At 31.8% G+C, this 26,917-nt stretch overlaps 1 protein-coding gene across 1 annotated transcript; it reads left to right on the top strand.

Moving 5' to 3' along the window:
- Window positions 1–1,950: 1,950 nt before the first annotated feature.
- Window positions 1,951–22,108, top strand: LOC108913211 (rac GTPase-activating protein 1-like; the record flags this gene model as incomplete). Its single annotated transcript, XM_018718716.1, has 9 exons — window positions 1,951–2,280; window positions 2,347–2,512; window positions 2,563–2,726; window positions 8,600–8,725; window positions 10,435–10,653; window positions 13,562–13,708; window positions 13,768–14,018; window positions 14,082–14,214; window positions 22,064–22,108. Coding segments are annotated over exons 1-9 (1,581 nt in total), but the record flags the coding sequence as incomplete, so codon positions are not given.
- Between the last annotated feature and the right edge of the window lie 4,809 nt (window positions 22,109–26,917).

Below are 26,917 nucleotides of genomic sequence, written 5' to 3'. Positions count from 1 at the left end.
GCTTGAACACGCTGGATATGTTATGCATACGTGCGACACTTCTTACACTAACCCTTGGATTGTCCTGCACAGCTCTCAATACATTTTCTTCCATCACCGGTGTTCTTACAAACCTGTCTCTGCCACGATCATTTACTCTTGGTTGGAATGAACCATTTTCTCTTAAACGTTGATGGATTTTCTGAAATACCTGTCGAGAAGGAAGTTTTCTATTCGGGTATGCTGCCGCATACCGACGCCTCGCTTCTGATTCATTTCCAGCCGCACGGCCGTACATAAAGTGCATATCTGCCATTTCCGTGTTTGAATATGACTCCATTTTATGAGTTGCAATAATGTTGTATACTTAAATTTTCCACTCACCACTTTTACTAATTAAACACTGCAAAGCTCAATCGACAGTTTATCAATAACTTAAATTGTTAAGCGTTGTGGCAACGTCAGTCTTTTATTTGCCATGGTAAACAGATTTTCGTAATGTTTGGCCTAATAACTTAAAGAGCAGAGTAATTTTCAAACTCAATTTACTCGAAAACCATTGGACAAAGATAATATTTTTTACGTAAAATTGTTAAGATTTTATAAATCTGTAGAGAAAATTGTAAAAAAATTGAAATAAAAAAAATTACGGGCCGAAAACCCCCTTCACCAACATAAATGGGACGCATATGATTTGCATGTCGAAAAACGGAGTAGCCCATGTTATTTAACGTAAAAAGTTATGTAAGACCCATATTTTTTTTTCTATTTATTTGCGACCGTTTTGTCAATAACAGAAAAAAAAAACAGTTTTGTTTGAGCCCTTTTAAGGGCATATAACTTCCTAAGGGTGCGTTTTAGGGCACATGTTAATAGGAACTTTTTGGCTTATTTTAATGAGTTATAAACGCAGCAGAAGTTTGGAACCCTATTTTAGAAACACCCTGTATAATGTTTCTATATGATACTTAAGGGGACCAAGTCCAAGGGGTCCATTTTTACAAATGTAAAAGCCAATTAAAATGCCTAACTTTAACCTCATTATTGAAGCAAAAAAGTATTGACATTTCTTACAGAAATCAATTAACAAATCGTCTTGCCAAAACTATCAGACCGATAAGGACCGGGTGTTGGGATTTTGTTTTGTAATACTTTAAAGTAGGTTCTTAAATCCACATTTATAGCAGAACAGTTGTCGATTAAACGCATCAATTATTTTCAGTTACTTCGATTTTCATCTCTATTTTACGCTGTTTTTAGCCACCTAGCAACAAAAATGTTCATATTTTTCCTTTAGTGAATACTCCAGGAAACGTATTTTTCTTGAAAATTACTAAAGAGAATTACATTCTGAAAGCGGCTTTTAGATTTTTAGTGACTGTCTCAAATGTATAAAAAAAATAGCAGTATAATCACAGTTCACACCGTCCTGTAACACTAATAATTTTTTCCATACACATGCCGCAGGAGAGAATATTTAGCTGTTAATATGTTTTTCTATTTAATGCTTTTTTTTTTGTACAACTGTTTTCGAGATATTAACATTTGAAATTCAAGATAGTGACAGTTGAAATTCGCTGTTTATGAAAATATTTTTCCTTGAAATAAACATATCTAAAGTTATTTGGCAAGATTAATTAAAAATATTTATCAATGTATAATGCAAATTTTGAACCACTAAAAAAAAGTTTGTAAATATCATTGTTTTCAGAATTTAATTATCTTCAATTGTTTTTAAAACAATACACATTTCCCAAGATATATCGAACACCACATGCAAACTTAAAATTCTCAATACAAAAACAACACTCTTAATACAAAAACAAACAAAACTTTTTATCAATATTTTTTTTCATATAATGAAAAACCAACCACTTTAACCGTGAACATTTTGAATTAACATCTCATATAAAGTCTTAAATTTAAAGAGGTTGTTTGTTTTGTTTTCAAAGAGGTTTCTAGTGAAAAATAATGGTAGGAACGAAATCCGACAGTGATGAAAGCGATACAGGTTCTTACAGCGACTTAACTATTGTGGCGCTATTTGATGACCTCATGCAGTTGATGAATCAAACGAGGGACGAAATGGTGGAGGAGGCATTTGGCACGTTTGCTGAAAACACGAAAATTGTATTTACACGATGGCAAGATTCTGTAGCTGAATGCCAGAGGCTACAGAAAGCACTCGATATTAGGACACAAGAATTTAATGAAATTGAAAGGCACCTCAATGTAGCAAGGCGATTATTAGATGAAGAAAAGAAGATAACAAAGCAGGCTAAACATGAACGAGATGAATTTGTAAGTACATAAAAAGTTTTTGTTTCTTATCTTTAAACTAAAATGTATTATTTGTGTACGATAAAGAAACATCAAATAAGTACAGTGCGAAGGTTACTATTCAAAGACAACCGAATAAAGTTAGCAGACGAAATTAAGGAACAATTATCATTTTTGAACAAAGGCCGTTATAGTTCAGGGGAACCTGCTGGTGATAATCACCTGAGTGCTATTCCAGAGGTTAATTCTACAGGTAAGCGGCTTTTGAATGATGAAAATATATTCTCAATCATTATTCTGCAGATTCCATTAAGTCAGACTTTAGTTTTTCGCGATCTGAAGATGATCTGGATAGTTCTAAATGCTTCCAAGTTGGTAGAGAATGGAGAAAACACAGAGTAAGCACAGATGCTCCTGCAGAACCTGCTACCAAGAAAAGACGTTCATCCGGAAATAAAGTTGTCGAGGTATGTATTACAATAATTTTAATAAATAAACAGCCGTTATTTTGCATTTTATTTCTTTTAACACAACTGTGCTATTTTGACTCATTTAAAATGCGCTCTTCCCTATTTTATCTATAAACAAATATAATATAAATAGGGGTGATTCAGTTTTTATGATTAAAGTCGTAATCACCATCGATAGATCTCGTCAAGAGTTTTGGTTTTTACTTATTTTTTCTTAAACTATGAAACCATTTGTTTTATATTTAGTACCAATTGTACAAATTAAAAGCTTTATCAATTTTACTAATTATTGTGAAAATAGATCATAGGCGTTCGTAAGGGGCTCTGTTATCCCCTATTTTTAATGTAACTTGAAATTTTTGAAAATTAATATGTTTTTTTTTACATTGCGATTTATTCTACAGCAAAAAGGTGTCTTACTGTTTTAAATGAAATGCTTTATTTTTGAGAAAAATGACTTCTTATGGATTCATTACATGAGAAATGGTTAAGTTTTTCAAACAAAATAATACATAATAAAATATTTAATATTGAGAAACAAACAGAAACAACAGAGAACAAAAGAAAAAAGTATCACTACAAATGTTCGAAATGTTGACCTCGAACATCAATGCATTTCTCACGTCGTCTAATTAAGCTTTGAGCTGCTCTTCTAATCATATTGGGGTTATGTTTAAAAGTTTTACAATTATTTCCAGTTATTCTTAACATTTCAAGAGTACAGACTGGTGAACTCTACACCCTTTATTTAATAAATCCCCAAACGAAATAATCCATGGAATTTAGATATGGCGATCGTGGCGGCCAAGCAATGGGGCCGGTATCAGGTTCTCCATAATTCATTTCCAAAGTGCGCCCGATCCAACGACGTGGGTAGTGCTTCCCGAGCCACTGCCTAATTTGAAGACCATAATGAGTCGCAGCGCCATCCATTTGAATCCACATATTTCTCCTGAAAAATAATGGTAACTCGTCGAGTCAAGTATTTAAATGTTCAAAAACCAAGCATTCTATTTAAAATTAGTAAGAGACTTTTTGCGGTAGAATAAATCGCAATGGAAAAAAAATATATTCATTTTGAATGGCTTTCATAGTTTAAGAAAAAATAAATAAAAACCATAAAAAGAAGTTTTTTTAAGAGATTATATCTTTAAAGGGAAGCTTCTGGAAGAAAAAGTATATACTTCAAAATGACATTATTTTGACGAGATCTATCGATAGCTAAAGTGAATCGATATTCTAATTATAAAAAGTAAATCACCCTGTATAAACTAATTATACAGGCTTCACAAACGGTGACCAAAAATGAAACCTCGTATTCTTTGGTGAATTTTAAGGGCAATATTTCTTATAAAGTGTTTATCTAGGACGCTTCGTTAAAAAGAAGTTAAACTTAAAAAAATATTTTAATTTTTTTTTAAATAATTTAAAAACTAGTAAGTCAAATAATTTGAAATTGGGCACATGTATTTATGTAAACATTGTCCAAAATCTGGGGCCTCTTCCTAAAATTTAGACGCCCCAGTGACGGAGATACGGGGTATCGGTGGTATATTTTCTAAATAAAATAGTACGCCACTGCTAACAATCATGATATTTTCGGATTCGTCTTTCAATTTTCTACAATTACTACCTACGTTTTTCTAAAAACGCCAGATTTTGGAGTAAAACTTAAAAAACCAACTAAACACATTTTAGTGGAGTCTTAAGATAGCTTAAAATTACGCATTATTTCGAAATAATTATGGGAAGCATGGATTTTCCTAAAACCTTTTGAAATTACTTGGAGATAAACATTAGAAAAAAGTTATAAACTTATTTTTTTACGCTAATTGTTTTTTAATTGTTTAAACAATAATAAATAGTTTTTTAAGAACATTTAAATAATTCAATGAATTTTAAATTCAATTCTTTCAAATTCACAATATAGGGGTTTTCGATGTCGCTGAACGAACATGAACTCGGAAAATGAAAATTCAAAATGGCTGATCCAATATGGCTGACTATTTTAAACAATTTATTTAAAAATTATCGATTTTAAATCAAACTCGCTTATATTTGTAATATAGGGGTTTTTGAGGTCGCTAAACAAGAACATGAACTCGGAAAATGAAAATTCAAAATGGCTGATCCAATATGGCCGACTATTTTAAACAATTTATTTAACAATTATCGATTTTAAATCAAACTCACTTATATTTGTAATATAGGGGTATTTGAGGTCGCTAAACAATAATATGATGTCGAAAAATGAAAATTCAAAATGGCTGATCCAATATTTCCGACTATTTTAAAAAATTCATTTAACAATTATCGATTGTAAATCAAACTCGCTCATATTTGTAATATAGAGGTTCGAAAATTGAAAATTATAAATGGCTAAAGAGATTTTATTGAAAATATGTTTTATTTTTTAAAAAACAAATTTATTACAAAATAATTAATTTTTAAATATCATCGAGTTCTTGCTCTTCTTCAAAAATAACTGGGCAATTAAACTTTAAGCCAATAAAATTGAAAAAAACAGTGATTTTAAATACAAAATCAAAATCAACGTCCCCTATTATTTATTTATTTATTTATTTATTTATTATTTTAAAAATGGATCAATATTCATATATAAATATTAAACTCATACATTTACAGGTTTAGCATAAAAGAAAACGAATATAAATACCTTAAATGCAAACTGAAGATTTCTCCTCAAAATGGACAAAATATGTGAATACTACACTTTTTGACACACTGATAACTGCAGCTTACTCGGAAACATAAAAATCATATTCTTATACCATTTATAATAATAATTATTTAATTCTTATAAACGAAAATCGCTTTTAAAATAAATAAAACTGTAAGTAACAAAAAAATATTTGGTGTGCTCACAACTTTCAAAATTCCCCTTCGCAAGCAAGGCTATTGTATATATTTCTATATAGTAGTATACACCATGTGCGTGCTATACTCACCGAGCAGGTTTCGAACTTATATTCACAATTTCAGATACAGAATATACTTTTTAAAAATGAATATTAAATCAATTAATCAAAAAATTTTTTCTTTAACTTAATTCTTTGATGTTTTTTTTAAACAAAAAAAAATTTTTTTTTACATTATTAAAATTTATTTAACAATAAATTTCACGGATTTTTCATGAAATATATTTATTTTTCGTTATTTTTTGTTTTTTCAACTATTATTTCAATTTTTTACGAAAAATAAAACGCACCATCTGAAAGTGGAGATTTTAAGCTTTAAAAAGTGTTCTCATAAAGTTTCAATATCACATTTACAACTATAGTTTTTGATCTATAAAGTATGGCCAAAAAAGTCAAATTTGCGATTTTTTAAAATTATTGAATATGTTGGGCTCAATATTTTTCAAATTAAATTTTTAAGATTTTTTCCATATCGCTCACTGTTTCAATCGTCATTTGAAGAGTAATCTATGAAAGTTACAGATATTTATTTTAAAAATTAAAAGAATGACAGCTATTTTATTATTATTGTACAAAATTATAGAATGACGTACCTTTGTACGTATGTACTATACAGGGTGTCTCATAATTAGCTGCCAACCCTGAACAGACCGATTTTATGATCTAAACTAAGTAAAAAAGTTCATATGAACATGGGTCCGGAAATGCTTCCTAAGGGCACAGGGACCCATTGAAGAGGGAGGAATGGAAATCATTTTTTTGCAATATCTCTCAATCGCGTTGTGATAAATGAATGAAATTTGGTATACACAGCTAAATTTTGATGAGCAATTTGATGGACTAATCCATTTATTTCCACAAGGTCCATTGGGGTGGGTACGGGGGGGCCCTTGGTACTTTGCGTGTGTAACTTTTTCATCTTTGACTTTTTAACAAATTGGACAGCAAATTCCGTTTTCCCGAACTGTTTTACGTTAAAAAGGTACTCTTGTTTCAAATCGTTATCTTTAACGGTTTCTGAGAAAATCGCTCTTGAATTAATCCCACTTTGGTCAATTTCATAGTAATTTAAACAAAAAAAATTTTTTTGTTTAAATTTAATCTAATTTTAATAAAAAAATAATAATAAAAAATTAAATTAAATAAAAATTAATCCTTTAAATGGAAAAGAGAGGAAAGGAAAATTATTATTATTATTTTTTGTTTAAATTACTATGAAATTGACCAAAGTGGGATTAATTCAAGAGCGATTTTCTCAGAAACCGTTAAAGATAACGATTTGAAACAAGAGTACCTTTTTAACGTAAAACAGTTCGGGAAAACGGAATTTGCTGTCCAATTTGTTAAAAAGTCAAAGATGAAAAAGTTACACACGCAAAGTACCAAGGGCCCCCCCGTACCCACCCCAATGGACCTTGTGGAAATAAATGGATTAGTCCATCAAATTGCTCATCAAAATTTAGCTGTGTATACCAAATTTCATTCATTTATCATAACGCGATTGAGAGATATTGCAAAAAAATGATTTCCATTCCTCCCTCTTCAATGGGTCCCTGTGCCCTTAGGAAGCATTTCCGGACCCATGTTCATATGAACTTTTTTACTTAGTTTTGATCATAGAATCGGCCTGTTCAGGGTTGGCAGCTAATTATGAGACACCCTGTATATATATATTTTTTCTCAAGTTTAAAGACATAAAATTCTGATAGCCGGATGACACTTCTTTTATTTAAATAAATTTTTGTGAGGTCGATTTGATCAATTAGATCAAAAGTTATAACAAATTTAGCATAGCGCGCTCGGGGCCGCGCGCCCTTCGAGAGCCGCCCGTCTCATTTTTCGTACATTAGAAAAAAAATTCTACAGCCTTCAATTCGCATTTTAGAAAAAAACTTTATTATTTTTTTTGTAAAATTTCCTGTTCTTTCGTAATTCCAAAACTGTAATTTTGCAACTAATTTGTTAAATAAATAATGTTGACAACTTTACAAAGCGAAAAATAAAAAGTTCTCTCTTCCCGTAATTTTCGCGAAGTCATATTCTATCTTGACTCCACTACTTTTACTTTTAAATGACATGACAAACACTAATCATTCGGTTATTTAATCGAATAAAGAAATTAATAAATGAATAAATTAGTACAAATTTTAATGATCTTATTTGAGTAAATGCTCAAAAATACCTCCATTTCCACGAACACAGGTGCGACATCTTTTTAGTAACGAAAATGTAATTTGTTCGATATTTATTGTTGCTTGAATCTGATGAAAAGCATTATTTATTCGTTCCTCTAACTGCTCAGGTGTATTAATTTGTTCACTGTATACCAACCATTTAACAGCACCCCACAAAAAGAAATCCAGTGGGTTGAGGTCCGGTGATCTTGCAGACCAATGTACAGGTCCATTTTGCCCAAAATGATAATTTAACCATCTAACTACATTTCAGCTAATATGCGGTGGTGCACCGTCGTGTTGGTACCACATTCTCTCGTTGCTTGCGGAATGCCATCTAAAATAGTGTAATCTACGTGATTTTCTAGTAGAACTTGGTAATAATTTCCATTGAAACGTTGTGGGAATACTTGCTTTTTTTCGAATAGCATAAAATTGTAGTAATTTGTAAAAAATCGAAAGACGAATCTGAAAATATCATGACTGTTACCGTAAAGCAGTGGCCTACTATTTTATTTAGAAAAATATAAGAAAATAAGAGAACAGTTATTACAGCCCGTACAATATTTGTTGCGATAGAATTCCAAGAATAGAATAATAAAAAAAAATATAATAAAAATAAAGTTCTGTTATCGAAACTACTGTAACAATTTAGCGCGGCAGGGGCGTGACTTGAAAAGTTCTGTCAATGTTTTTCTATCTCTGGTTTCTAAAAAAGTGACGCAGCAACTCCATACAAATTCATTAATTCACACAGATCCGCGCAACAGCTACAGTTACGACTACAACTACTGTAACAGTAACCAACGAGGGACCAATAAAAGCAACTTCTGTCGTCGAGTCTTTGCCAAAGACACCATTTCCCGAGCCTCCAATTATAACTGTAAGTTTTTGCTTCAAATTTAATATAACATATTTCGTTAGCTTTGGTTATTACAGAGCCTTCACAAATGTTTACAAGCCACGTGACTGCCGAGCTTAGGCAACCCAACATTGTATGACTGGTACTGGTAACGAAATAATACAAATATTTCATTCATTCATTCACTCAAAAGCCCATCTTACATTTTTATTAATGCAGATGAAAATAAGGCGTTTTCAAAGAAGTGTAAAAAAACCTAAATGTTGGCATCATCAATATTAATAATTCATTTACAATGACCAATGACAAACCGCTACGTCTACGCTCGAGATAATGCGATCGCCTGTTGGTAGAAACTACCTCGTGAAAAATTATACCAATCACAGCCGGTGAAAGTGAACGATATGTTTAATGTAACCTTGATCTTATTTTTTTAATAATTTTTAATTCTACCGAAATTTAATGGCCAACATGAAAGAAATAAAATTACTATTTCAAATAAAATTACCGGTCACGTAGCTTGTAAACATTTATGAAGGCTATGTATCTAATAATTATAAATTATTTATAGCTCAATCATGTCACTGTCTTGGCTTTTCTAATTATAACAAGTTAAATTAAACCACAAACAGAAAATATTCAGTTACTGTTAACTGTTGCCTTAACATTTATTAATTCGTTCCATTACAAATTTTTAATCTTAGGTTGCAATCATAGTCCAGGAAATATGAGTTGGACGCGACTTTTTGTTCGGCAAGCTGAATTTATCACTATAGATGCTAAATATTATGTAGAATAACATATTAGTTTCCACAGTCATAAAACAGGGGGGAAGATTGTTTACAGGGTGGTTGATTGTATAATTTGTACGTAAATTCACGTTTTTCGCTTATAACATTTTTTCGTTCATTTCCACGAGAAAACAGTAAAGTACTTTTTTTTTGGTCTTCAAAAGACCTACAAAACAAACCCTCGAGCGTAAAAAAATATTGATTAGATCCAAAGTTATAAACAGAAGAAGTTTATTTATGACTATTGAATTAAACATTTATAAACTGCGTTATTATTACCAGAACGTTTTGGCATCGTATCCTCTCATTCCTTATCACTGTCTAATAACTCACACGAAATCTGGAATCGGTAAGTTCAATAGTATATCTAGCATGAAGAAAATCAGTGCGATTGTGGAAGATCCTCGGGATCGTCCAGACTAATAAATTAGTTAATTTGTTTATAAGGCGATAACTTGTAAACTATTCAACTTACCGATTCCAGATTTGGTGTGAGTAATTAGACAGTGATAAGGAATGAGAGCATGCGATGCCAAAATGTTCTGGTAATAATAACGCAGTTTATAAATGTTTATTTCAAGTCATAAATAAATTTCTTCTGTTTATAACTTTTCATCTAATCAATATTTTTTGACGCTCGACGGCTAGTTTTGTAGGTCTTTTGAAGACGAAAAAGAAAGTACTTTACTGTTTTCTCGTGGAAATGAACGGAAATAAGTTATAAGCGCAAAACGTGAATTTACGTAAAAATTATACAATTAACCACCCTGTAAACAATCTTCCCCCCATTTTTATAACTGTGGAAACTAATATGTTATTGTACATAATATTTAGCATCTATATAGTGATAAATTCAGCTTGCCGAAATAAAAAGTTGCGAAATGGTCATTTCCCAGTTTATTTTCCTGGCCTAATCATTTGAATTTTAATTTTCATTAGAGATTACCAGAAAGTAGCGCCAACTTGAGACAGCACTGCTTCCAGCAGAAGACTGTTGTCATGCCCGGTTCTTGTATGTCTTGTGCGAAGCGTACACATTTTGGAAGGTCGGTCCTTAAATGTAGGGATTGCAGAGCAATATGTCATTTGGAGTGTAAAGATTACTTACCTTTACCCTGTGTCCCAGCAGCAAATACGCCTGGTAACAGAAATTTGTTGGTGAGTATTGAATTGTCATTCGTAGATTTCAAGAGTGTATCGGGTGGCTCATTGAGTGGCCTATTAGATTATTTCAGAACCTACTTCGATTTAAATTTAGAATCTTGGCACACTAGGGCTTTTGGGTGTGCTCTTTTCAAATATAATAATTTTGTTCCTGTAACACTTCCGGACCGGAAGTTCTACACATTCTGTTAATGTTCCTATCACATTACCCATAAATAACATCTACCCATTTTGTTTTAAATTGGTACAACAACAATTTCTTGATGACGAATAATGATTGACAGCTTTGCCGTTTGTTTTGTAGCCGCGTTAAAATTTTCACAGCCACCCTCGCACTTAAGTACGAATACATAATAATAATATTAATCCATTTCAGTAGGGTATCAAAATAACTTCAAATAACATAAAAACTAGAAGAGATAAGTAGGTATAGGAAATCAATCTATCGATAGAAAGAGAGTAAAATGGCATATCCAAATTTGAAAAAATATACAGGGTGTTCCATTACAAAAAATCAAGTTTAGACGGTTTCCAGTGGACCCAACTCGGTATTGAATTATCACCACCATGAATAAGATTCGGTAACTCAGAAGATATGGCTATGTAGCTTAGGCAAATATTGTTGCTTTATCTGTCTGACTGTAGAATGCGGACGGCTTTAAAGTAGGTTCCGATTTTAATTTATTTCCCTAAAATGGATAATTTTAGGAATAGGGAAACTTGATGAAAATAACCTTAAAATGAAGCGTAGAATCTAAAAATGTAAAAATATGTGTTCCATTTAAAATATCAGAGTTGTCGTCAACTTCTGGTATAACCGGAAGTGCTACAGGAACAAAAGTATTAGATTTGAAAAGAGCGCACCCAAAAACTCCAGTGTGCCAAGTTTCAAAATTTAAATCGAAGTAGGTTCTGAAATAATCTAATAGGTCACTTTGAGACACCTGGTATATAAATCTGAATAGTGATAAGATATTTTAAAGACATCGGAATAATCATACATATTTTTAATCCAACTAGGGATTATTTAACTGTCAAAGCAGCCGATTTCATTTTGCATTTAAATTCTAGAATCCCAAGCTTGCAAATATTTTTCAACTTTTCGTTCTACAAAATTAGAAAAGTGAGGAATATTTTTGTTTTATATACAGTGCCTTCATAAATTCCCGAGTCCCATGTGACCGCGACTGTCAGGCAACCAAACTTGCACTAGAGGTAATCATTAACACAAAATGCCCTAAATACAGAAAATAGTCCAGTGGAGTATATTTTACATTTCTTTACAAATATTGGACTTTAATCTGCAAAATGTGTTTCTTTTTTCAATAACAAAAATAGTTTTTTAAATTTTTACTTACCCAATTACCATACCATAAGATATTTTGAATATTTATCCCATTCCATACTGAAAAAGTATTTTGTGATTGAAGAAGGTGGTCCTTTTAAAATCATAGACTCTTTCATAGTTCACTTTCATTCAGAGATAATGAAAACGATGTTAATAAAATACAAAAAGTTCCAGTTATACAGGGTGTCCCAGAATAACGTGTACAACGGAAGACCACAGATTCGTGGAATCAAGATATGTAGATTTAGGCTAATTCACCTATATCCAAAATCGCTTCGTTTGGCCGCTAGATGGCCTTGAAGTTTGTGAAAATTTTTCGAAATAATTCGAATACGTATTATTCGATTTTGATTATGTTTGGGGTAAGGACTTTTGTTTTCAATCTACACATTTTGGTGTTATACAGAGTGCTTTTTAAAACTTACAACTCCTACAAAATTGATGTATTGTGATAATATTCATTCATAACTTTTTCCTCTTTCGGGCAATAATGACAACTATTTTTTATTTGATAGGTGATACCATTTGGAAGTTTTTGGGCCTCTCGTAGAATTTTGTTTAAATGAGCGTACACTAAAGTATTTTTTAAATGTATATGTTATGGACCAGGTGATTAATGCGGGCATTATTAATAATGTGCGAGCATTATGAATAATGTCTAGCTCTATCGGGCTAAGTGATTAATTATTATCTAACCTTCATTATTTATCACATTGCACGGTCATTATTATATTGCTAAAATATGTTTGTATTAGTCTGCCCAAAAGGTGATGGACAATATGTATAATGCCCGGTCAATTTGATTATTTGAATAATTATTATCAAATTGTATACTCATATTGGGCATTTTACATAATGACCGGGCATTGCGTATAATGCCCGATTTATCATTTGGTCCATAACATATACATTATGTTGCCACCCATATTACAGTAGGTACTTAACAAAGTGCTAGTGGGCTCTGATTTTGTAAGTGACAGTAATTTCAGTTTGCTCTTTTTTGGGATAGCATTATCATTGGCTCTATTATTCTACCCAATAGACGGAATGGGCAATTTTATTTAGAATTTTTGCAAAACCTAAGTTATTGGAAAATGTGCCGTTTATTACTCAGAGCTAACATGTGGTTTATGCATGATGTCGCTCCACCACATTTCATTGTAAATGTCCGGCAGTATCTGAACCAAAGATTCACTCGCTCATGGATCGACAGAGGGGATAATGCTCCTGTTAACTGACATGTACGTTCACCAGACCAACTTCCAATAATTTTCACGAACTTTGAGGCCATCTAGTGGCCAAACGAAGCGATTTCGGATATAGGTGAATTAGCCTAAATCTGCCTGTTTTGAGACTTTTGAGTCCACGAATCTGTGGTCTTCTGTTCTACACGATTATTCTAGGACACACTGTATGATTATAGTAATTTTAAATAAATACCTAATGTAAAACAAGTTTCTTAGGACTTCGCACCATTTATTGTCGAATATTTTCGTTAAAATTCGGCATACGCCTTGAGTTAACTGGAACTAGGTTGAATTTTCTTGTCTTTAGGGAATTATCAGTGATTATACACCAGCCATACCCCCAATGGTTCCAGCTCTAATTGAGCATTGCATGAGGGAAATAGAACAAAGAGGGCTAAATGAAGTTGGATTGTACACAATACCTGGTTCAGAGAAAGACGTGAAAAGTTTGAAGGTAATATTTACTACCACTCCTTCATTTGTTCTCGCTTAAAACAGAATTTTTCTTCATAGGAAAAGTTCATCAGTGGAAGAGGTTCACCCAGTCTTAAAGAAATTGATATCCACGTGATCTGCAGCTGCGTTAAGGCATTCCTATGTTGTCTAACCGAGCCGCTTATTACCTATAAGTTGTGGAACGATTTTGTGCAAGCCGTCGAAGCTAAAGACGAGCAAAACATCGTGCCTTCTTTATATCATATTATTTCTGAGTTGCCGCAACCGAATAGGGACACATTAGCATACGTAATTCTCCATATACAGAAGTAAGTTAAAAAAGCAGAAATTGCAGTTCTCTGAGTGGCCTAATTGGAATAATTCTGTTTCAGAATCGCGAAATGCCCACAGTGTAAGATGCCAATTGAGAGTCTCTTTAAATTGTTTGGTCCTACAATTGTTGGGTACTCTTCGAAAGATGCCAATCCAAATAATTTGATTACGGAAACTAGGCAGCAAGACATGGTAAGATATCACTTTGTATTTTTTGATGTCGGAAATATAAATATCAAGGGGCCATCCCATGATTTCAGTGAACTGCCCAATCATTCCGATTGCCAGCAATTGCTTTATTATCGGGAGTAATTTTTTGTAACATTTTTAATCTAATAGTCCAGACGGTACCTGTTTCAAAAAGTCCATATTTGGGTGAATTGTATATCCACGGAGATTTTTGGCTTTTAGGCTTTCAAATGTCACTAGAAATGATGCGCTTAAAAAAAACGTGGGTTTAACTTTTGGCGGCACAATATGTTAAAAAAATTCAAAAAATGTCATATTTTTCTTCCTATTTAATTATGTAACTGTTCAAGAGTTGATTTTAAGCGAAAATGGAAGAGGAAAAAATTTTTGTAATTAAATTTTTAATTACAAAAATTTAAAATGTTAGTCGAAATTATAAATTCTATTTGTAATTTCGAATAATTACAAATCGAATGAATCACGATTATTATTGTAAAAATCGAAAATATCGCCAAAAATGGAGTTAAAAAATATTACTTTTTAGGTAATTTTTTGGTGTTTTTAAATTGGGTATAGGACCTTCATACTCGTCTCAAGAAAACTCCATGTTATGTAGAATCATCACACCAAATTTCATTAAAATCGGTTAGATAGATTTTGCATAATAATTTTGCAATCCAGATTTTGAAAAAAAATGTAAATTTTCAAAATTTTGCACAGCAAAAACCAAGACCCTTAGATACTTGAAAATTTAATCACATACAGAAGGGCTCTCAATCTTTCAAACTTCTTCTTTGAAAAATTCCAATCCGTCAATTAGGAGAGCTCTGGCGCTTGTTTAAACATTGGTCACATTTTTGTACTTATAAACTATTAGAATAACTCTGTGAATATTCAACAGAATCAAATTTTTTAAAATAGGTTTTAAAAGTTCTTGGAAAGACGCTTCTTTAAAAAAAAACAGGTCGATTGGTCAATTAATTACGTAGTTATAGCCGATTAAAGTTAACCGTCGCTAAATGTACTGGTACATCCGGGCAAATTTTTCGAAAAATACCTGCCAGGACTAAGTTTGCAATATTTTTCTTCATTGGCAACCTTCTTTAAAACGCGTTTAAAGTTATTTATGCAAGCGAGAAATTCAAGAAAATCGTACGGGTGGTGGTGGTGGGGGAAGCAGAGAGCGCGGCTTGCTCGAAATTGAATAGGAGAGTTCAAAACCGCGACGCGCTTAAAAATTTTTAATATCTCGGTTTCTAGAGATCCGATTTTGATAATTTTTTTTTTAAATCGATGTCCCGCGATTTAAAAAAAACAATTAGTGTATTTTCAAATGACTATCGTTAATAATTATTGGTCTTTCAACAGTCCGATAATTATTTATCTTTAAACTTCCTTTAATTACCAACTTTATTTTTTTTTGTATCAAAGGTAAGTGCATAAACTTATATATTGTTTATCAAAGATCAAAAACAAATTTATTTATATATTCTAAAATTGTTTAAACAACAATTATTTTCAAAATATGTCGAAAATTAGTAACATAATGAGTTAATTTCTCATTTGCTTATATTTTAAACAATAAATAATATTTTTTTAATTGTACTTTAATCACAAAGGAAATGATGATTAAATTAATAAATTAATTATAAAAAATCAATCACTTTTAAAACCTGCTTTAAAAAATTTGATTTGATTGAATATTCACAAAGTTATTCTATTTGTTTATAAGTACAAAAATTCGACCAATGTTTAAACAAGCGCTGGAGCTCTCCTAATTGACGGATTCGAATTTTTAAAAAAGCGTTTGAAAGACAGCCCTTCTATATGTGATTTTCAAGTATCTAAGGGCCTTGGTTTTTGCTGTGCAAAATTTTGAAAATTTACAATTTTTTTTTCAAAATCTGAATTGCAAAATTATTATGCAAAATCCATCGAACCGATTTTGATGAAATTTGGTGTGATGATTCTACATAACATGAAGTTTTCTTGAGCCAAGTATGAAGGTTCTATACCGAATTTAAAGACTTCAAAAAAATTCCCTAAAAAGAAATGTTTTTTAACCCCATTTTTGGCGATCTTTTCGATTTTTACAATAATAATCATGATTCATCCGATTTGTAACTAGTCATATTTTGTAAAAAATTTAATTACAAAAATTTGTCCCCTTTTCTATTTTCGCCTAAAATCAACTCTTGAAAAGATTAAATAGGAAGAAAAATATGACATTTTTCGAATTCTTTTAACATATTGTGCCGCCAAAAGTTAAGGCCACGTAATTTTTTATGCGTATAGAAAAATTTTCATTTCTATGATATTTGAAAGTGAAAAAACCAAAAATCTCCCTGGATATACGATTCACCCAAACCAAAACAGATACCGCCTAGTCTATAATGTAAATTTCCTTTCGTATTTCCTACTCTACATCAAAATTGAACTGTTTTCGAGAGGTCGTGTATCCGAGCGAAAATCACAGTTTTAAAATAAATGGTTAACAATTGTACGTACTGGGCTCGACAAGATTGTATCGTCACTGTCAAAAAGTTGATGGAAATTAACATGACAGCTGTCTACTTAAATATGTATCATTTGTGCTACTTCTTTTGAAAATACTCTGTATATGTAGTGACAGTGTATTCAATGATAATCTGGAACACTCTTTTAAAATTTGACTGAAGTGCCTGATTTGAATTAATATTTTTTTTGCATATAAAACCCTCCTACGTATACTTGGCAAATGTATTATGATGAATAGACTACAAATCCATGGCATACTATGATTTTTTCCATTTCATATTTCAAGATATCATATTACAGATTTTTTTATTGAATATCTGATGTGACATTTTTATACATATCCCAAACCAGAAAACTGAATTTTAGGCAATTAATTTTAGTTAGCACTTTGTAATTAAATAAAAAATGTAAAAATATTGAATCAAATTCTAACTTGGTTGAATTTTCATTATACAGCGGATACTGGGCAAGTACGGATGAAGTAAATGTTTATTCATTCGTACAATATACTGTTTCTCTGTTTTTAATTAGTAACACCATTGCAAAAGCTAAATTTTGTTGCATTTTTTTTTAATGGAACGAAAATTTAGAGGATAATAATATTCAAGGATGTTATTAACCATGACTTTAAGTGTTCAAGAAAACATATTTATTCATAAATATTACAGTATGGCGACGCTGGAGCCATTCTCGCGAAGCGTGTCGAATTTGGGGCACTTTTGACGCATATTTGAATATGGAAAAACACAAAAAAATTTACTTTAATCTACATGAGTATGGTTAGAGAAATTGGTACGCAGGGGATTTTGAAAACATTAACCATTAACAAAATGTGCAATCATTTGTCAATAAAGTTAAAATCAACTTATCGAAAATCCTGGATGTACTTCTCTTCGGAATATTATTTAAGGATATAATCAAAATTTGGAGTGAATAGAATGAAAACTGTTAGAACTATGCTTCGTGCCGTTCTAAAAAACTGAGTTTCGAGAAAAACGCTTTTAAAGATTTGCGATATAGGTACGCTATACAGGCTGTAACTTTAGTGGGGGTCATATTTATACAGAGGCTTCCTTTGACCTTTAGAAACACGTATCAATAATTTATTTTGTCAAATTCCGTTGTATCGTAATTTTTTTTTAGTAATTTTCGTACCCTGCCGCTAGTGTAACCTCAAATAACGCCGTGTCACACCACTCGCCGCGAGAGCGAGTTGGTGTTCGCCACATAAACCAAGTACCTAACTAGCAATAAACTCAAGCAGTAATCTAATCAGTAATGATTAGAGCTGTCATAATTGGCCGCGCACCAAAGGCGTGAGGATTATCAACATAAAGTGAACAGTGATTGTAATATTTGTCATTGTATTATTGTGAAGCACCTAAATTGTTTTACCCATCGTTGCCATCGGTTCCACAATCTGGATGGGATTCGTTATAGATCGCATCATCAGTTATGTTTCTAGTCTTGTTTTAGTGAAACTTATTCACGGCGGTGATAAAATATCTTAAACTGAAGAGAACTATCGTTCGACATCTACTGATGTAATATTTGCATAATTAAATAATCTACTTCCAAGCTGGTCGGACATGGCAATTTCCGCTCGGGTTTGTATTTATTCCAGTAGGAATGAAATATTTTATTATATACATACTGTATGCAATCTGCATGAAGATTCAGTATGAGAATCAAACATGAATTGAGTCTTCTGGTTTTCGCCAGTTTTTTTATACGTGTTTGTGCACTGTTTAATACTTATTACTTTATATTTATTAATATTTATTTTAAAGGTACTTATACAAGTATGTACATACTGAATTGCATTATTGTTTATATTTTTTTAGTAAAAGAAAGTATGTTGGTTATTTAACTTTCCCGATGACCTATGACCGCATAGTCACTGTAGACCGCATTTACTTGAAATCTGCTACTTTACCAGATGCCTGGAAATCAGCTGATGTAATTGCTATTCATAAAAAAGGTGACAAATTCAATAAGGAAAACTATCGACAGATTATCTTACCCCCTGTTGAAGTGAAAGTTATGGAGAGAATTATCACTGAAACTGTAACCGAATTTCTTTTGTCACATAAAATTATTCCTGAGGAGCAGCATGGATTTCTTCCTGGTAGATCAACAACTACCAATTTGCTACAATGTTTAAACGACTGCACCATCGCAATTGATAGTGGTCAGTGTGCCGACATCATATATCTTGATTTTAGCAAAGTACCCATAAAACGTCTCTGTTCTAAAATTGAACATGCAGGTATTATAGGTGATCTTCACAAATGGATTGTTGCGTTTTTAAACAATCGTTTTTTCCGTGTGAAAATAGGAACTGACGTCTCGGAATACTATTCTGTTAAAAGTGGAGTTTTTCAAGGCTCAGTTCTTGGCCCATTACTCTTTCTTATTTATACAGTAGATCTTCCTCAAACATTGCCACTTAAATGCTCGCTGTATGCTGATGATACAAAGATTTATGGGAATCCTATTACTGATTATAAACTATTGCAGGAAAGCTTGATTGCTGTAGCAAATTGGTGCAAAAAATGGTTAATATAGCTCAGCTATAAAAAATGTGTAGTTTTGCACTTGGGTAAGAACAACCCAAGATTACATTAACAAATTGGTAGCATTCCATTGTCAAAAGTGGACAGGCAAACTGATCTTGGTGTAGTGATTTCTAATGACCTCTCTTGGTCAGCTCATATAACTGATACTTGCAATAAAGCTAAACGCTCGTTATTTCTTTAAAAAAATATATTATCTACTCCCTCAATTGAAACTACGATTGCTTTTATAAATCCTACATAAGACCCATCACCGAGTATGGTTCAGCTGTGTGGTATCCAAATCAGATAAGAGACCAATCTCAAATTACGTGCCGCCACCAGACTTCCCTATGGTGTTTCTCGGCCGTCTTATGAAGAAAGACTAAATATTTTCAAACTAATCCCAGAAATCGAAAGACTTAAGCATGGCGATCTGATCACAACATATCGCATTCTTCATGGCACATATTGCACAGATTTATCACATTCATATGTGTTACTCATACTTGACTTCGTGGTCACAATTACAAGCTTAGCCATCAGAATTATACTACCAGATGTAGGCAGTTTTTTTTTTGAGCAACCGTGTCTTTCATGACTGGAATTCTTTTCCAAACATTGTTGTAAGTTCTTCTTCTATAAATTCTTAAAAAAAAACTTAATAATGTACTTAATTTTTAATAATTGTACCTGTTTACATTAGCATTTTTTTCGCTCCATATGTTTGTCATTCTCGATTAAAATAGTATTGTACCAATAGTACTCTTTTATTATATATTGTATGCTTATTTTTTTTAGATATTTTTTTCATATTGTTTTTTGCTTTTGAAGAATTTTATAGGTTTTTACCTCTACTCTTATTATGTTAATAATAACGATAATAATAATAATAATAATAAATAACACGTATTGAGTGCCGCTTTGTTGAACAAATTTACTGATAAAGCTGTGATGCTAACCTGAGTACATAACTTATTATTCCTTGTTTTTTTTATTAATTTTATAAAAAAAATAAAAAATCAAACATTTAAACGAAGGGATCAGCATTGATAGACATTTCATTATTTTCCTTTATCCTTTCATAAAATTATTTTCCATTCCAAAAAATATATCTGTTGTTTTCCACCTGAATAGTTTTTATATGTTACTTAACTTACCGGTAAATTTGTTTTTTTTTTTTAGTTAGTATAGTATGAATTGTTGTTTTTTAGCACTAACTACGACATAATTACACACAATTATGCATCAAAAGACAACTAAAATCGTAAAAGAAATCGTTCGATTACAGGAAAATCGGCCACTAAACCGACATCTAGGTCGCTCGCGTGGCTGAGTGACGGCGCCAATGGTTAACGGTCCAGTTGACAGCTCTTGTAATGATAAATGAAATACACAAAAATAACTAATCTGTTTACTCACTAATCTATCGTGATGGAATATTTTATAAATATACATAAATATACGTCTAAAAATTAAAAAAAAACGGTGACGTATAAAACCTAACCAAAGCTGCAAAAATGAAGATAATTGAATTCTGCAAATTGCTTTTGGTTTCTGAATATTTACACTCTGTGTATACCAAATTTCAAGTGTCAGCAAAGCTTCGAACTTTGGCAAAGTTTGGAGTTTCAGATGCCGATGGATGTATAAAACCTTTTAGAACACAAAGTTTTGCTCTCCTGATTTTCGGCTTTAGCGTCATTATTGTATACTTATATATTGAAATATAGTTTTCGAAAGTTTTAACACTTTTTGTTTATAATTGACATTTTCATAGCAACCTTTAAAAAATCGACGTTTCATACCGTTTTTTTAATCTCACGGCTTTGTGATTACAAATTTCGTAATCGGACCACCGCCATTTTGTAGCTATTTTTATTACGAACAAATCATGTTCTAAGCATTTTTTCGTAGAAAGTCATCCCGCTGCTACTAAAAAAATTTCACGATTAAATTAATAACTTTTTTCCTGATAAAATTCTTCTTCTCAGCAAATTAACCTGTTATTTTACTCATCATTTAAAGTATTCCTGTGTAGTTATTTCCGAGTTATCAAGGAAATGTCACCAACAGTAACTTTTCGGTCTCTGCCGACTGGACTATTAGTTGTTTTGGAGCAATCCGATGTGCTTGGAAAAGAGCTCGGAATTTTAAAGAAAAAAAATTATTCAGGCACTCTTTTTGGTACTAAAACTAGGCACTGAACCACCTGATTTCAATAAGCAATATTAAAAATTAAAATACCTGCTAACTAAATATATGACATCCCCCACCACCAGTCTATCTTAAAAGATTGTAAAGAGGTGGATTGCGGTGGATTTTGGCGATTTCCCGTGGAAACTGCGGGACTGCTAGTGATTTCTGTGTAATTGCTGGCTATTTCCGTGACTGATTGGTTCAAGCAGTCTTTTTGAAACTACCCTACCTGCTCGCAATAAACAATATTAAATGAACGCTTGCTAACTAAGAATAACCACCAGGTTATTTTAAGGAATTACGGACAGAATTGCGATCTATTTTGGTGATTTTCTATCAAAGCTGTAGGATTGCGATAATTTCTACTTGATTATGGTGATTTCAAACGATTTCCTGTAAAATTGCGCACATACTGCGGAAAGCGGTTGCCCTCCCGATAATCATTTAGTAATTCCAATGGTTTTCTCACAATCAAAAAGTTTCTTTTAAAAAAAAGACTATTGTCAATGTTGATGCTTTTACAATTTTAATTATTTTAGTTTCTTCTTCAAATTTCTTCCAACGGATTCTGAATGTTTTAGGTAATGACACGTTTGCTGAAATTGCCATCCGAGTATTGGTCTTCATTTATTACTGTGAGTACACCACAACGCACCGGGGAACTAACTCCAAGTACTCATTCGTCATCAACTTCAAGGCGTTTTTTCACTCCTAGAAGGTAAGTGAAACATTTTAGATACTTTACAATCTTTACTCGCTCATCCGTCGTATACCACTCCATTTTGTCTAACCAACGTGTTTACTACAAGATGTGATCCTACACAATGCTGCCAGTTCTTAGGAATGAAAATGACGCACAATTCAAATCCTGCGTTACTTTTGTGACACTCTTTACATCGTTAAGACACTTTTTTGTGGGGAATTTAAATATGTAGTCGTATTAGCTGCACGGCGTTCCAAATGGAGCAATGGCGTCCAACTTTTGTTATTCATTTGGGCGTGCATTTTTAAATTCGGGACACTTTTCTGATTGTTTTTGTCAGAATGTCAACTCCATTTTTACAAAATGTGCTTTGAAAGCAACACATCCAACTATTACTTTGAACGAAACTTCGATAGTTCAGCTCAGATGATTAAAAACATAATTTTCACGTGAAGTAGTCAGATTGTTCAAATTAATTAAAACGATAGATTTGAGGCAATTCTCAGTTTTCTTCAAGTGAAAATTGCAGATTTAATCACCTATCTAAACCGAAGTGTCAAAACAATAATAATAAATATTTAACTGAACTGCCAAATTTCTCCGGAAGCATTACTTTTTTGTTTTCAATGCACTCTGTAAAAAAATAATAATGTAATATTTCACAAAAAAAAGGAAGCAAACAATATCATACGATATTATTTCATCTTAATCAGAAAAATGCACTTGATTAAAAAATGCATAAATCCAAAAAGGATGGCACACATGAAGTAGAAATAAATTTGTGAATAACGATTTTAACGAATGTTTTAATGCTTTCTATAATACGTTCTTATATAATTTTAATCTGTCATTTGAAATCAAGAAGTCTTGTCATATACCGAGTAGAGGACACACTTGGGCTGATGAAGAAACGGCTATTACCTCCATGTATATGAAGGATCTATATCATCTAAATAATAAGTTAAATTCACAAATTTTCAATAAATTTTATACACAAGAGAAAAAGGTATACAAAAAAATTTATCAATGCAAAAAAGAAATCATACTATGATAATATTATCCACAAATCACCGAATGCCATACGGGAAGCTTGGGGCATTATTAATAGTTATAAAAATAATAATATAACCAATTCAATTACACTAAAGAACAATGAAGGAAATTTAATTAGTAATTCTATAAACATGGCTTCTTTATTCAATGAATATTTTATAAGTAAAGGGATCAATGATTTACCTGCTACTGATGAATATAATGGAAGATATTTGGCAAATTCTATATTTTTACGTGAAATTACTGCAATCGAGCTGCACGATATTATATCGTCTATGAAAGCTGAATATTCTCGGAGTATGGATGATATTCCAGGTATCATTATCAAAGCTAGTCTAGACTTAATTGAACCGCCCTTATTACATCTTGCAAATATATCTCTGATGACAGGAACCTTCCCCAATGTTTTAAAACAATCTAAAATAATACTTGTTTACAAAAAAGGTGACGTGACTTCAGTGACTATTTATAGACCGATTGCTTTACAAAATCAGTTTGCAAAAATATTTGAGGTGTTTTATAATCAGCTTTGTGATTTTTTGGGTAAAAATAATATCGTAACACCATATCAACATGAATTTGTTAAAAACAAAAGTACACAGTCTACTTTATGTCAAAGTATAAAATTTCTTCAGGAATGCCTAGATAATAAATATAATACCTATGGTGCTTTTTTCGACTTTAGTTCAGCATTTGATATGGTGGATCATGATATTTTATTTGTAAAATTGGAAATTAGGGGCATTGCTCTGAATTGGCAAAACTCATATTTACAGGATAGATTGCAATGTGTGCATCTCAGTGATGGCACACAATCAAAAGTTTTACTGAATATCAGGGGGATGCCACAGAGCACTTTGTTGGGCCCGGTATTATTTATTATTATGATATAGCAGATAGAGATGTGTTACCGATATTATATGCGGATGATTCTAACTTCATTTTCAAAATCAAACAGGGCAATTGCTCCACCGAACAGAGTTAATGTCTTTTATAAAATATATTGGAATGGACCAAAAAGAATAAGTTAAATTTAAATTGTGATAAATCTCATCTTATGAAATTTCTTGCAAGAAATACAATTTCTGAGCTCAGTCCATTAATTAAATTTGATTCTGGTAAGTCCATGCCTATGATAGATGAATGTAAATTCCTAGGGATACATGTTGACATGAAATTATCGTGGAGTTTACATGTGACTCATGTCTGTAACAAATTAAACTTTAAGCTTCTTATTTAGACAACTAAGACCGGTAGTTGCTGATTCAACGCTTCTCTCATTATATTATGGACATGTATATTCCTTACTATCCTTTGGGGTAATTTGTTGGGGAAACGCTGTAACTGCAAATTTGGTCTTGATAGCGCAAAAAAATATCATTCGTATAATGGCACAGGTCCCGAGAAGATCTACATGCAAAAAACTATTTCTTAAACATAATTTATTAACATTCCCTTATATATACATATACTTCAGTGCATTATACATAAAGAACAACATAAATGAATTTATAAAACAAGAAGATATCCATATACATAATACAAGGTACAAAGACGATCTGCGAATGCCACAGTATAGGGCAGATAAGTGTTTTAAAGGTATTCAGTCTATGTCTATTCGCATATAAGCTACCAAAATATTTAAAAAATATAAATTCACAAAATAAATTTAAACAAGAATTAAAAAAATTTCTCATCCCTTGGACCTTCTACTAGGTTGATGAATATTTTAAACATTAATGTTTGTATTTAATTATTTTCTGTGACGAATCCTATATTAAGAATTGTATGTTGTACAATGTCTTGATCTTTGGAATTAAAATAACCAATAAAAAGAGCAAAAAGTGCAGGTGATTTTTCCATGACTTAAATGACTGCATGTTTGAATTCCCTACAAAAAATGTCTGCTTTAAAAAAGCTTACCTTGTTTTTGTTAAATATACAGGGAGTGTCGCATAAGAACCGACACAGAGCAGGGGCATATATGGCAACTCAAAATATGGTAATTTAACGCAACTTACCTTTATACTAAATAGCACCCTAGAGAAGTTATAGTCCTTGAACGTGGGGTTTCACATTTTGAAAAAAATCAATATCTGAGTTATACTTGAAGTTAGAAAAACCAAATTTTATACACGTTATGAGTGTACCATGAGCATTAATCGATAGTAAGTAGAGTTCAAGTGAAGCATTTGAAAGCGTTGATAAGGGATGATGCACCTTTAAAATGTGACAGAATTTTTTAACTTGTTGGTGAACTTAAAAAATGTTACTTTATTTTATGGGGAATTTAATTCTAAAACTTTTCTTACTGTTATTACAAGAATAACTAATAATAGGTGTGTATTGTAGCTGTATTATTTAAAATCATCGAAAATTAAAAAATTGGCTCTGAATTTAAACGTTAAACTTGACGATCAGGAAAAAAATGAACTCAGAATAATTTAATAGAAAAACAAACAACTTAAACAGAAATAACATACACTTTGCACTAATAAGTTATAGAAATTATTTTCTCTCAGGCATAAATTTATTCTTCTTCGAAAATTGAAGTCTACCTACTCTATCCAATAACTGCTGATTGTTTCTAATGAATGTGCTGCTCGAGATGCAACTAGTGAGGAATACACAAATTCTTTTAATGTTCCCCAAAGAAAGAAGCCACATCTATTGAGGTCTGGTGGTAGTAGAGACCAAACTTGTGGCCAATTATTTCCTCTTCCAATCCATTTATTTGGATACTGGTGATTTAAAAAGTCTCTAATAATGTTACTAAAATGAGGGAGTGCTCCATCATGCATAAACCAATGTTTCAGTCTGAGTTGTAGTAGCACCTTGTCAAGTAGATCTAAAGTGTTTTGGAAAAATTCTAAATAACCTTCGCCCGTTAGTCCATTCGGTAAAATAACTGAACCAATTAGATACCTATCAATAACACCGATCCAAATATTTATTTTAAACTTGCGTTGGAAATGTCGAAAAGTTACTGAATGAGGGTTTACATGATCAGCAAACAATTACTAAAATTAAATGACTTTTTTCCTAATCATCAAGTTCGACGTTTAAATTCATAGCCAACTTTTGATTTTTCGATGATTTTGAATAACAGCTACAATACGTATTATTAGTTATTCGTGTTTTTGAAATATATTGAAAATTACAAAGTTTGTTGAAAACTAACAAGAGTAAGAAAGTTTTAGAATTAAATTCTCCATAAAATAAGGTAATAAATTTTTAAGTCCGCCAACGGGTTAAAAAATTCTGTCACATTTTAATGGTACATCATCCCTTATCAACCCTTTAAGATGCTTCAATTGAACTATGCTTACTATCGACTAATGCTCTTGGTACACTCTCACCGTGTACCAAATTTGGTTTTTCTAATTGATGTAAGTTCAAGTATAACAGAGATATTGCCTTTTTTCGAAAGGACCCCGCACAAAACATATGGAGAATGGTCTTTCGGTAAATCTTGCTGAAATTTTGCAGAGATAGGTTTCAGCTTGCTGAACAAAAGTCTCAATGACACCAAGATCAAAAAACCACTGTGCGGCTTGAAATATATGAAAAAAGGTATTTCGTAGAATCTTGTTAAACACAAGTCAATATTTGATCCACAATGAAACACCCAAAGCGGTCTGGTTTTTGGGGTCACTGATTACGATAAGTAAGTCAGTTA

This window comes from Anoplophora glabripennis, unplaced genomic scaffold, assembly GCF_000390285.2.
Source record: "Anoplophora glabripennis isolate ALB-LARVAE unplaced genomic scaffold, Agla_2.0 scaffold572, whole genome shotgun sequence".
In the NCBI taxonomy this organism is placed as follows: Eukaryota; Metazoa; Arthropoda; class Insecta; order Coleoptera; family Cerambycidae; genus Anoplophora; species Anoplophora glabripennis.
The sequence above is the reverse complement of the archived record's forward strand: the minus strand, read 5'-3'. Positions and strand labels throughout refer to the sequence as shown.